Source organism: Aulonocara stuartgranti (assembly GCF_965226115.1).
Source record: "Aulonocara stuartgranti genome assembly, chromosome: 10".
Classification (NCBI taxonomy): domain Eukaryota; kingdom Metazoa; phylum Chordata; class Actinopteri; order Cichliformes; family Cichlidae; genus Aulonocara; species Aulonocara stuartgranti.
In genome coordinates this window covers 7690400-7703952 of record NC_138946.1, presented here as the reverse complement: position 1 = coordinate 7703952, position 13553 = coordinate 7690400, and the positions used below count along the sequence as shown (strand labels likewise).

At 41.9% G+C, this 13553-nt stretch overlaps 1 protein-coding gene across 1 annotated transcript; it reads left to right on the top strand.

The window, feature by feature from the left end:
- Positions 1-100: 100 nt before the first annotated feature.
- LOC309715910 (adapter molecule crk-like) lies at positions 101-13476 on the top strand. The gene is made up of 3 exons (XM_082549391.1): positions 101-624; positions 4880-5484; positions 9108-13476. Exons 1-3 carry the CDS (start codon positions 405-407, stop codon positions 9240-9242), a joined length of 960 nt encoding a protein of 319 aa, XP_082405517.1. The 5' UTR covers positions 101-404; the 3' UTR covers positions 9243-13476.
- The last annotated feature ends 77 nt before the right edge of the window (positions 13477-13553 follow it).

The window sequence follows — 13553 nt, the reverse complement described above, 5'->3', positions numbered from 1 at the left end:
ATTAAATGTAGCCGTAATTTAAACGGAGATGAAAGCTCGTTTGGTAGATTTCCAATCTTTTAATGGGCGTGAACGCACCGCTTCCCATTGACCGGGCATCCCTTCCGGTAGATGAGGTCAACTTTTCCCTAGATCCGCCATTTCAGCCTTGGAGTTTCTTGTTGCACGATAGTTATGATTTTTTTTTGTTATTTTAAACAACAAAAAGTAGATCATTTGGATTTGTGGTGCAGAATTCGTTCCGCCGAAATAAACCCCTTGATATTACGCTTAGACGTTACGAAAATCGTGCCGTTGTGACGTTTTTCCAGCGGGAGTGTTAGTCAACCAAAGTTTTTGTATGAGTTGCGGATAGGGAGAGGCGAAGGGGAAAGGCCTCAAGCCTTGGAAGGGATTTCACAGCCATGGCCGGTAATTTTGATGCCGAAGACCGTGCAAGCTGGTATTGGGGGAGACTGAGCCGCCAGGAGGCGGTTTCTCTTTTACAGGGACAGAGACATGGTGTTTTCCTCGTGAGGGACTCGATAACCATCCCCGGAGACTACGTGCTCTCCGTGTCGGAGAACTCCAGAGTGTCCCATTATATCGTCAACAGTATCAGCAACAACAGACAATCTGGATCAGGTAACGTTGGTCTACTTCTCACTTTAACTGAACTTGACCCTCTTCGTGTTCCCTTGGCTCTAACATAAGGAGTACTTTCATTTTAAACCTGCTTTGCTAGGATTTAGCTCACTCGCTCTTCAAGCAGCGCCAGACTCCCTTTCGGAATTGTCTAATTGATCAAGACAGTAGTAGATCCACAAATATATCCTGGTTTTACCAAATAAATTTACAACCTTTTCGCGTTTTGGAGGCTTCTTTTTTAAGTCGGCGTATTTGTAATAACAAAAATCACCACTCTGTTCAACAAAACGTTATACATGTGGTTTACACACCTCTCTACCGCCCACTCGATCCCCAAGCCACGCCAGACTCCCCTTAGGAATTGTCCAATTTTAAAAAAATCAGAGTAACTCCACAAGCACTCAAATCTTACCATTAGAGATTTACACATTTATTTATTTTAGTGTTTTTGAAGCTCAGTTTTAAAATCATTATTCATATAATAATGAAATCTTGGATGCAAAACAAAACTTTGTAGGTATGCTGTACACATCTCTTTCCGCAAACCAGCCAGACTACCTTTAGGAATTGTCCTATTTAACAGATTTTACTAAATCCAAAATGTTTTCCCCCTATTTACCCTATAAATCTACATCTTTCTGGGTTTTTAAAACTATTTTAAAAAGTCGGCATGTATGTAATAAATCTCCACTATCCGCCCACAAACTCCTCAGGCAACATTGAACTCCTTTCTGGAATTGTCTAATTAACATTACTTCCCTAAAGCCACTAACATATATGTACAGTAACATGCAGGTTTATAACTTTCCGTGATTATTAAAGCTGTCTTTTAAAACTGGTATATAGTTTTACTAAGTTCTGTGAGTCAGTGTTGCTTTTAACTGAAAAATGAAGGTGAGTAGTATTATTGAATCTAATCCCCATGTGTGGTTGATGGAGGTTTCTTTAAAGGATAGTAGAGCTGGGCGATAGAACATAACGATATGTATCGCGATATAACTTTTACTCGATAGAGAAATTAAACTATCGCGATAGACTTCGCCGCTCTTGTCCTCTTAAAAAAAAAAAAAAAAAAGGGTCAGCCAAGCCAATCCAAATTAAGTAGCGCAGAGCCGAACCAATCACAGCCGCAGCGTCACGTCGCGTGACTTGTTACGTACAGCACAAGTGCCAAGCCGCACGTGTGTTTGTTTGGGAAGCAGCCAGCGGGTAATGGAGCCAGCGCGTAATGGAGGAAATGAGTGTGCCGACTAGAAAAATCAACCGAGCGTGACCGAAGAGAAAACAGATGATGGTTCCAACGCCGGAGAGATTGTCGAACGGAAGAGCCATAGAAGTTCCGTAGTGTGAAGGTATTTCGGCTATTTCAAGTCTGACAAAAAACAGAGTAGCGTGCACTGTAAATTGTGCCGAAAGCAAGTCTGGAAATACAATAAACTGGTGCATGCGTCACACTGTGCGCCACGTTATTGTTTCGGTGAAATGAATTTCTACAATACTGTTACTGTTAATTCTACTCTCTGCAGTGTTTAAATGCTTACATATACACACAGTTACTGTCCCTCCACACATACGACTCGGTTCTGCTTCTATGCCCCAGCTTTGTTTACTTTTTCCCACCGAGGCTTCTAGACTTCTGATTGGCCAACATTTCTGCACGGTTAGAAATCTAGCTCCACCTGCTGCTTTGGCATGTTCATAGCAGCGTTTTCCTTCATTTCTGCCTTTATGTGTGGACGGGATTATTTTTTAAAACGAAAACGGAAAATCTCAGTTTTCAAAAATACCCGTGTACGTGTGGACGTAGCCTCAGTCTCTGACTGGAAGCGCTAATTCGTCATTCGGCTTTTGTCAGACTAAAGTAACTGTTAAAACTGTTTGAAAAGCTAAACTATACAACAAGGAGAGATTGAGAATTTCCTTTTAGTTCTCAGTTTATTTGATATTGACAAAAGTTAGTCAGTTTTGTCTGTTCTTCTGTAAAACAAACTAAGATTTATTTTTAGAATTAATATTTTGTTTCTAAGTGGAATTGACAATTTAGTCTGTTTCGTTTGTTCTATTTTGAAACTTAAACGCTTTAGCGGCTGCCTTTTGTGTAGTTTGTAATATTTGCCTTTATTTATCTGAAAAAGTCTCATGTTCCTTAAGTACATCTACCCTGTTGAACTTATTATGGGAAATAAATATTTAAATAAAAACAAGCTGCTGATTATTTCACATTTTACTTGTGAGCAACGGCACATTTAAATCTTACAAATATAGTTATTTGGCTTATATCGTGATATATCGTTATCGCCTGAAATGAAAAAAACATATCGTGATATGAAAAAATCTCATATCGCCCAGCTCTAAAGGATAGTAAACAACCGCATTTTAGTCATTCAGCCGCTGTTTTTGTTAAGGGTAATATATTTTTTGGCGGTGTTTTGTCCCTGTTTAGCAGCAGGACTACCCTTCAGCAGGTAAAGAGGTAAGGTGAGCTGGTGTGAGCAACTGTTATTACTGCTGTTGCTGCTGCTGCTGCTGCAGAGGTTGAATGAACTGGGGAAGTTCCGCTGTCACAACGGGGGGGATGACTGGTCAGATTGGTGCTTCAGGAATGTCTGTGATCAGGCCCTATTGCGCACACACACACCCGTACTTGCAGGTTTTGCCGTTGTGCTTGAGGCTCTTAATGGCTGTTGCACAATCCTCGTCCTTTCTGAACTTCCCTGTGTCTTGTTTCCCAGTAGTAAATCAGGGGATGGCCTCATAGATGGTAAAAGAGACTGTACGCAAAATGATTCTCCTCATAGTTGTCACATTTATTTTGAAATGACAAACAAGTGCTTAATTCAGCTGTGGTGCTGTTTGAGTCAGGACAGTTGAACTCAAAGTGACACAGTGTCATAATTGAGTCATTCCTGAATCCACGCCCTGCAGAAACTTGCTCTGCTGCTCTTCTCTTCTGTCGTTTATCTGGCTGTACCAAGCCCTCGTGGAAGTTAGTAAATCAGTGAGAAGTAGGCTAGATACTGTTTGCCTTTATTGATGCATTATCAATTTTATTATCCCTCAAAAATCAATCTGCTCAGGTCTAATGTGTCAGTTAGTTACATGACAAATTTTCCCACAGGCACCAACAGCACAAACACAGTGGGCAGCTCCACTTCAGTGGGTGTTTCTCTAACACCACCAAGTTTGTACTTGTGTGCTTGCTCAGTACACTATTTGGCAAATGTACTTGAGAATTCAGACTACTGAGGATGGGAGGGAAGACAGTCATTCTGCAGTTACGATCACAATACAGTATCATCTGTTACGTTCCCCTGGGGGGGGTCTAGGCGGTGAGGGGGAAGTAACAAAAGTGACCGGGTCAGAAAAAGGAGTCAAGGAGGCGAAACAGTTTAAATAAAACCGTTTTATTGAAGTAAGTCAACTAAAAGAGACGGACAAGCCGTTATCACCATAAAACACAAAACTCAGGCGTTGGTCAAATAAAGCAAAAAGTCAAAAGGAAAGCGCAGCTCACTAGCTGGACAACACACTACACAGCTCACTAGCTGGACAACACACTACACAGCTCACTAGCTGGACAACACACTACACAGCGCACTAGCTGGAAACCACACTACACAGCTCACTAGCTGGACAACACACTACACAGCTCACTAGCTGGACAACACACTACACAGCTCACTAGCTGGACAACACACTACACAGCTCACTAGCTGGAAACTACCGCAAACACTCAGCTCACTAGCTGTACCCACACAAAATGGCACTCTGGCCCAGAGCTCACCCTGCTCTGGGCTTAAATACCCTTAATTGCTGATGGGAGTCAGCTGTACAGGAGGGAAAGGTGGCACCTCAGGCAGGAGGTAGTGGGACACGCCCACACAGGCACCCTCAGGAGAGAGAGAGGCCCTGCTAGGGCCGTAACACATCACTGTTAATGTTGCATGTCGATCTAAAGGAACCTACCTGCCTTTGGTCTTATTCATATCTGTTATTAGTTGTCTTCTAATATCAAGAGATTTATATAACTGCTTATTAAGTTATATTAGGTAACATTGATCACATGACTTTTTGCACACTTTCATTTTCTCTTTCACTAAAATGGTTATGTGTGCACAGCTTAACGTGTTTATTAAAGAAAAAACAAACAGGCTAGGTGGCAAAATTATTATTATTTTATTATGAAATAGGGGTTTGTCCTAATTTTTTTTTATTTTTCAGCAAGCTAATAAAGTCTCATTTCTTCCACCAGGATTGGCTCCTTCTCGGTTTCGGATTGGGGATCAGGAGTTTGATGGGCTGCCGGCTCTGCTGGAGTTCTACAAGATCCACTACCTGGACACCACAACGCTCATAGAGCCTGTGAACAGAGGCAGGCAGTCAGGCCTCATCAGCCCCCCCGCTGTCGGACCTCCCCAGCAGACCGAGGAAGGCGAGTATGTCCGGGCACTGTTTGACTTCCCTGGCAACGACTATGAGGACCTCCCCTTCCGCAGGGGGGACATCTTGCGCGTGCTGGAGAAACCAGAGGAGCAGTGGTGGCACGCCAAGAACCAGGAGGGCCGAGTCGGGATGATCCCTGTGCCTTATGTGGAAAGGTTCCGACCCTCTTCGCCCACTGCAGCCAGTCTTAGTCCGGTACCCGCAGGGACCGGACAAGGCGGCCATGTTGGCGGGGTAATGGGCAGCACAGATGGAACAGGTTCTCCTCAGGCCACCGCTCTGGGGGAACCGGGCCCGTATGCTCAGCCTGTGGTCAACACTCAGCTCCCAAACCTACAGAACGGGCCGGTCTATGCCCGGGCAATTCAGAAGCGGGTGCCCAACGCTTACGACAAGACGGCGCTGGCTCTGGAGGTACTAATCTTATCACCAGTTACTTTCCTCTTGTTTATTGTGAATCACTCTTCCCCCCCTTATTTTCCACTTTCAAAAGGGTCCGAGCCGAGGCGGCGTAGATTGTCCCGATTGTTATAATGGCTTACTCATGCATGTGAGCACGCACACTGTGTCTTTATAAATGCAGGCTGACAGCGAGCATGAGGACATTCAGAGTGGAGACATAGATCCTTTACAGTGGCCTCTCTTCATGCACACACTGCAGCCCAATGGGTTAATGTGAAAGTTGCATTGAACATTCATTACCACTGAGGTCCAGTGGAGCACAACGCTTTTAAGTTGCTTTGTGGTGATGTACTGAATAGTACATTCTACAGTAATCTGGACTCAGTGTCTCCACATTGCACACGTTTGCCGTTTGGCCAACTAAACTTTTAGCTTTTCCATTTATTATTTTTTCAGCTCTGATATCAGGGTTGGGTGATTTGCTCCATAGTCCAGTCATCCTGTTACCTGTGTTGGATTGCTAATTGTCAACAGCATCCGTGCTAGGCGGCAGAGGTTATCCACCCTCCATAATGCGCAGTGTTTGGCCCAAACATGCTTATCTACCTTCCTCGTATAGGTGTACTGTATGGCCAGTTTGGGTTGTTTTCTTATGTGTAGATCTCACCTGTCTCTCACACACAGCTCAGTTTTTCACTGACAAGTATACCTGGTGGGGAAGAGTCAAGGAGAAGATATGAGAGCATCTCCAGCTTAAACGAGTCCAACAGTCAGAAATATCCTGCTGTTTTCTCTCCTTTGACTATGATGGATGGTGTTTCTGCAGGTGTGAACCTGTGTGTGCACGCCCAGACACGTCTGTGTTGGAAATGGTCGTTGTATATGGAGATGCAATGTGAAACTGTAGTGAAGCACATCGCCGTGCATGTTGACCATAATCGGCGTTGTCCATCGATGGAACTATAGTTGATGTGCTCCATTGAGCTGTAGCAGTGGGTTACAATCTGATTACATTAGTCTGTGATTCAGAATATGAACAGTTTAATGAAATTACAGCTAGTTAAACAGCAATACTGCAACCGCCGGACAGTAAAAGTATTTCCAGGATTTCTTTTTATATGCAGGAGAAAAGATGTGAAGCTTCTGAGGAGTGATTCTGATTTATAGCACGAAGCTGCAAGAATGTGACAGTAAGGCTACGTTCACACTGCAGGCGAAAGCGCATCAAATCCGATTTTTTTTGACCCTATGCGACCCATATCTGATCATGGTATGACAGTGTGAACGGCACAAATCCGATATTTTCACATTCGATCTGGGTCACTTTCGTATGTGGTGCTGAATCCGATACATATCCGATGTTTTAGAAAGCGACTGCTGTTTGAACGGTCAAGTCGCATTAAATCCGTCTTTTACGTCACTGACACGAGACAGACGCCAATTATCAGCGCCGGAGAAGACATCGCGAACGCTTCCTGGCCATCAAGTGTAGATGTTAGTGAAACTGTTGGGAAGACAACGTGAACATTTTATTTGTACTGTATAATCTGCAGATTCTGACAGAAATCTGCAGCTATCCTTTGAAGCACCGCTCCTCTAAAACAGCAATAAGGATCATTATTAGGTTATTTACATTATTATGTAAATGACAAAATAACTTAAAGCAAAAATTGGGAAACGTAAAGTCCAAAGTCTTTATATTAAGGGCCATTAGTCAAACAATACTGTTTGCTCTGGGTCTAAACAGAGCGCGCTGTGTGTGACGTCTTCTTTTGCGCATGCGGGCTGCTTTTAACGTTCACACTAGAGCGCGTTTGCTGTCGCATTTTTTTTTGTAGTGTGAACAAGCAGACAAAAAAATCGGATTTGATCAAAAAATCGGAATTGAGCATCAAGACCTGCAGTGTGAACGTAGCCTTAAGTTCAAACTGCTCTGGCCAGAAACAACAACCCACCACAGCGAGCATGATGGCAGGTCTGCAAAGCCAAATGCTGTGACGACCTGATAACGTCCTTTAATCTAAGGCAGGGCCGGTAACTGGATTTTAATTTCATTACGATTGTTTCCAGCAATTATGGAACTAAAAAACAAACAAACAAACAGGGATTTAAAAATATGAATCTTTCTGCATTTATTTTCCTTACAATGCTTCTGATTTCTTGTTTGCGTGTGGTATTAACGCCTTTTGGCTTTGCAGCGCTGCGTTTTCAGTCGTTTGTAAATGCTGAGTGCGAGCCAAGACCATACAGATATATAGGAGGTAACACTCACAGGTTTTCTGTAAGTAAAACCTGAGGAAGGTTTATTAAGAGCCGCCTCTGTTTCCGGATCACTGAGGATCTCTCCCTCTGTCTGTGTTTGGCGGCTTGTGGCCGTTGGTAGTTTGCTTTGATTTGCTGTGCAGGTTTCCCGAGGCGTGCAAGCTCATTCCCACCCAGGCCTCTGTTCTCTGGCGGTTTCCCTTGAGACTCTGGCTTTATGGTGAAAAACACTCATTAGTCTGGACCCAAAACTCCTCAGTGGGTGACTTTGTGTCCCTCACCACCCAAACGAAAGATCTTCTGCGTGTCCTCATTACTCTGACAGCAGTATGAAAGGTTTAGTGTTACACTGTAAACTGGGAAGTTCACAGGATGGAATAAGCAGTGTAAGAATTTACTTTCTACAAGGAGTAAATAAGTAATTTGTGAGTGTTTAAAAGGTAAAAACTTACATGTTTGGTAACAGCCCCAACACTGGCTGGAACTGATTTAACAGGAAAAAATAATTAACAGTAATGATGCGTAGTTCCAAAAGAAAGAAAAAAGACAGCTAAAGTAAATTTAATCTGCTTGGCGCATCCAGTCTTTGGATGAACTGCTGTCAGCAGAGCCCCCTGCTTAAAATCCACTGTTTATTTGACTCTCATCGGTAAGGACAGAAGCCACTGCAGTGTTTGAATGATCACAAGTGGAAGATGGTGTGAGGTAAAGCAGACGAGATGGCATTGCACTGTTTTATAAATGTCTGCTGTTATTAAAGTGGTTGGCAGAAATTTTGCAGCCAGTATCCAAATATAGACTATTTGTGCATTTAATAAAGACTGAGGCTGGATTATTGGGGTGATACTAATTTCTAAGGAGTAAAAAGAAAACCTTTTATTAATGTATTAGCTGATATTGAATTAACTTTCATAGTATTTTGAAGGCCAATATACCCAAATCTATATCTAATTTATGAAAAATGTGAATTGCATCTGGTGTCCATTTCCAGCTTCTGTGTCCACTAAAATGACCTTCATGGGATAAATATGTCACTCACACTAGGAAGGAAAAATTCAGCCAAACACGAACACAGCATCTCGTTGAGTAAATGAAGCGGATCAAACCGGCCGGATCTGATTATCAGATGAAAGCTGACGAATGTGGAAGTCCTGTAATTTGGCCTGTATGGTTTCTCTGCTCTACAGCTGTAAAATGAAGATGGGTCAATCAATGTCACATCAATGCATTTCTTTCTGCGGGCTTTGATAGAAATCAGACGCTGAGCTTGTATTGATAACTTTGACTTGCATGTGTCAGAGTTTATTTAGAGCGTGAAGAGGACGTGTAAGGATTGCAGAATATGCCTGACTTTTCTTTTTATTATTTAACAGGTGGGGGACACCGTAAAAGTGACCAAGATCAACGTGAACGGCCAATGGGAGGGTGAATGCAAAGGCAAACGAGGCCACTTTCCTTTCACCCACGTTCGGTTGTTGGAACAGTACTATCCAGACGACGAGAGCTGAGAAGCGCAGGCTCCCGTCACCTCCAGCACATCCCCTCGCTTTCAGTTTCGTCATGCTGGAATAGAAGAAGATTTCTGCAAGCACACACTATATGAAACTCTGAGCTAAACTGGTCAGTGTTTCCTGCCCACCCCAACATGTGATGTGTTGGCTGATCTTGTCTAATGTCTTTTTGATGAACCCCAGTCATATTAAGAGTTCACCCTGTGGTCGGACTGATATCGGTTTGCCTGCATTGTGAAACATCACTGCAGACACACTGAAGTACATGGCAGCATGTATTGGTTCACCCAGGATGACACTGGAAGGTCCGTTAACGGTTTGACGAGAAAGGCCTTTATTTAACCCTTTTGAGGCAACCAAGAAACAAACAAGTCAAGAACTTGCTAAACTTTTTTGTATAATCATAGTTTAAAAGATATAAGAACAATAGGATTTTGCTTTAGCGTGCTTACACACCTAAAGTTTTCACTCAGGTTGGGGGAAACATGGGGTTTTTATCTTAACCAAAATCTGCAGTCGTACTCAGGTGCAGGTTTTCCAATTTAAAGTAACTAATATTTAATTTTAATACAAATCCAAAAGTTAAACCACTGTTTAAATACATGTGATCAGATAAACTATCACAGTAATGTCCTGATCAATCTTTGTATCCAATCTCTATAATTATGCAAGAATGGAGTAGCCAAAGTAGTTGGTATGAGTGAGTTTGTTGTGCTTATGCAACAGTTTTTCCTTAAAACGTAAACTTTTTAATCGTTTTTAATCTTATTTTCACCCGTTGGGCACAGTTTATATAATATCAGGCCCAGCCAATAACCTTAACACATTTCTTTATTAGACTAGCTAATGATGACGTCTGCCTGTAACCACAGCTGTTACTGTCCAGTCTTTTTAACACAGAGCCCCCAAAGTCCACTAATGTGAGGTTTGTCTTTTTGAGCAAGGACGTATCTTCACTCTGGTGGACTTCAGCTCTGTGTACTTGTAGTAAATTTGTGTAAACTGGAAATGTCAGAGCCAAAATACAGGTATCAAAGGCCCCCCCCCCCCGCTCAGAGGGCGTTGATGCTACACAAGTGTACTGATTCTGAGCATGTTGATCAAACACAGCTAAACCTGTTAATACCTCCTATTTAACAGAGGTATTGAATAGAAAACGTATTAAAGACGGCACAGGTGACCGATATCAGTCAAACCCCGGTTTACATGCTTCCATCCCAGTATTGAAATCATCACATCACACAGCAGAGTCATCCTCCTCCTCTCCGTTGTATCCGTGCATCTCCAGCCACTACCTTTCACTGACACCTGCAGGAGGGAAATGGAGATAAAACGGGAGATAAAACACTGCGGCTCTCACAGATGTGTGTGTCTGTGAGAGATTTTTTTGTTTGCTTGTGCTAGACTGTGAACCTCAGAGTGAAACCAACAAAGACTTTACCTGATGACTGTCCTGTGGAGACAGCGTCACCACTTTACCACACCCTACACTACAAACCAAGTCCTCTTTTTTTGTTGTTGATGTACAAAAAGTGGAAAATAATATTATAGAATTAACTCTATATACATGCACACCTTACATGCTAAATACTGTAAACGTTTCCCCTCTTTATGCTGATTTTCTCTTACTTTGTATGGCCAGAGAGTGTACACCTTTTTTATTTTTCTCTTTTAAGACGCAGAAATGCGAAAGAACAAAACGAGCACCCTGTCACAGAGGAAGGAACAATCCCGTGAGGCTGCTTTATTAAAGGATGCAAGGAGAAAGGTTGAGGGATTTTATTTTTGTCATCCTGGTGGGCTGATACGACAGTCATTCGGAGACGCTTTTAAGATAAAATCCACCACCTAAAAAAAGTATTACTGCTAAAACGGACATGTTTTTTCATGTTGTTTCTCGTGCCATAAGGGTGCCATGGATGGCATTTGCTGTAACTTTGTTTGTCATCTTGAGCACACAAAGCTTTTATAAACATTCACAGTCCTGCTGGCACCGTGGCATTATAAATAGAAAGCTGAAACTCATCTGTTACTAAGGACATGTTTGTTCTCAGAAACGAGGAGAGGAATCAGCAACTTGGGATTTTTTTTTTTTTTTTTTTTGTAAATTTTGTCGTTAGTACAGACTTGACAATGGTTGTGAAATGTGGTGAGTGGCATTGAAACTGATAAAACACTGTGTGTGTGTGTGTATGTGAGTGTGTGAGGGAGGGGGGAAGAGTCTTAAATTGGGGGTGTGATTGGTTGCACCCTGTATTTTTACCGGGTCAGAAACTCATTTATCATCTTTGTCAGGATGCATTCAAAGATTGAGTTGCTGGCAGTGCTTACTGAAACAGGAACCCCTGCTGCACATAGATTTTTTTTTTGTTTTGTTTTGTTTTTCTTGGTCACGAGGGAGGGTCCGCATCCTCCGCGGACCTGCCTTATATTTGTTCTTGGAAAAGATGAGAAGTTAAATTGGGAAGTGACTGGCTTGAAGTTGAAGTCTCGAGGACACACCCAGAATTGCATGTTATTTTTCTGGTTCTCCAAAATTAAGAAGTTCAGACCTGCCCTGGAGCTAAAGCGATAAATGATGCCTACGTGTCCCTCCTATGGTTATTAGGGGACGGAGGATGAGAAGATGTTCACCTCACACCTCGCAGTACAGATCTGGGGTTCTCAAACTCTGTGGGAGGGGAAAAAAATAACACCCCACAGTTTGAATTTGTCAGTAATGTGGAAGAGTGGTCCAAAAAAGAATTTTTATCTCAATGGAGATGGTCCAGTGCAACTAACAGATTCCCTAAAATACACACAGAACTATTTTTCATCTTGTTGCCCACACCTGTGCAGTTTGAGAACCACTTATGTCGACCCCAGTGTTAGCGACACCTGCCTTCTCTCAGATATTATGGAACTAAACTTGCCACGTCGCTCTCAGAGCATCCAAAAACAGACACGTGCAGATGTTCCAGTGTCAGGGTAGTGTGCTCGATGTGGAAACGGTAACTGTTACACTTTCACCTGTGAATAAACCTCTTCCTACATAAATGCATTCCCCCAGGAGGTAACTGCCCCCTACCGTCCAAATGTGTGCAGTAAGGGGGGGGGCAAAAGAAATGCTTAAAAAAATAAAGAAACGCTGACCTTAAATTTGGGGAAATGAGGGGACAGATCAGTTGAGTAATTGGAGGTAAACATTTGTCTGCTTTTTTTTTCCCCGCTTTTCCCTTTCACTCTTTTTTGTGTGTAACTGTATGACAGCAGTATCTGTAAGCTAGTTACTTGCATACCTATCTTAAAGGTTGTAACTTGTCAGATTTTTAATATTTTTTCGTTAGTTTAGTAGCTAGTAGCCAGAAAGGGTTTGTTTATTTCACTTTAGTTTTGAAAGTATTTAGTTAGTTTGGTTTTTATTGGTTTCACGGGTAGTTTTAGTCATTAGTCTTTAACTGGCTGTCTTAATCTTTAATTTATTATTATACAGGGGTGTGGTTAATGTTGAGAAATATGACCAAATAGAGCAAAAATGAAATCTTCTCTATGTTAGTTATTGTTTGCTTTATTTTTTCTTATTGTATTTCACACACTTTTTTTTTTTTTTTTTTTTTTTTTTAAATAAGAAACCAAAAAAGAAAAAAAACTTTCACCACCTCCTTCTGCACAGGCTTGTGTGGTTGGGCAGAAAGGAAAAAGTAGTGCCCTACATGAAGCTTCTCACAACAATTTGTTGGGGATTTATTTGTTTTATTTTATTTTCTCTGTGTGTGTGGTTAACAAATGATTATGATTCTTGGAAGGAGATGTCGCTATGTGCTTTTCATATGAATTTCTGTGCGCTTGGAGCTTCACAGGGCGAGTCCAGTTTAGTTTCTATTCAAGAGAAGGCAGACGTCTCCAAAACATGATGCAAGAAGGTGAATCAGAACTTTAAAAATACCGGTAATAAATCTATAATAATGATGCCATCACAGGCACGTTTAGTGATAAAACCTACGGGGGTCCTTAAAGTGCTTTAAATGATCGCAGCTGTGTGTTGGTGGGGAGGTTGGATACAATTTTCAAACACATTTAAGAGCGCAGAAGCTGTGTTGAGTTTACATTGTGTGTAATTTTCCTTCATATTTCTTTTGTTGAGATTCAGATTTATGGAAAATATTTTTGTACACCATTAATGTCATGTTTTATAACCGTATACAGTATGTACAGCCCCGTTTGTGCTGCATTAATAAATCCATGCAATATTTCCACGTCCCAAAGGAGACATTTTTGAGTGCTTTGTGTGGAACGTGACACAAATGAAACCTGCTGCTGCTGTCTTGG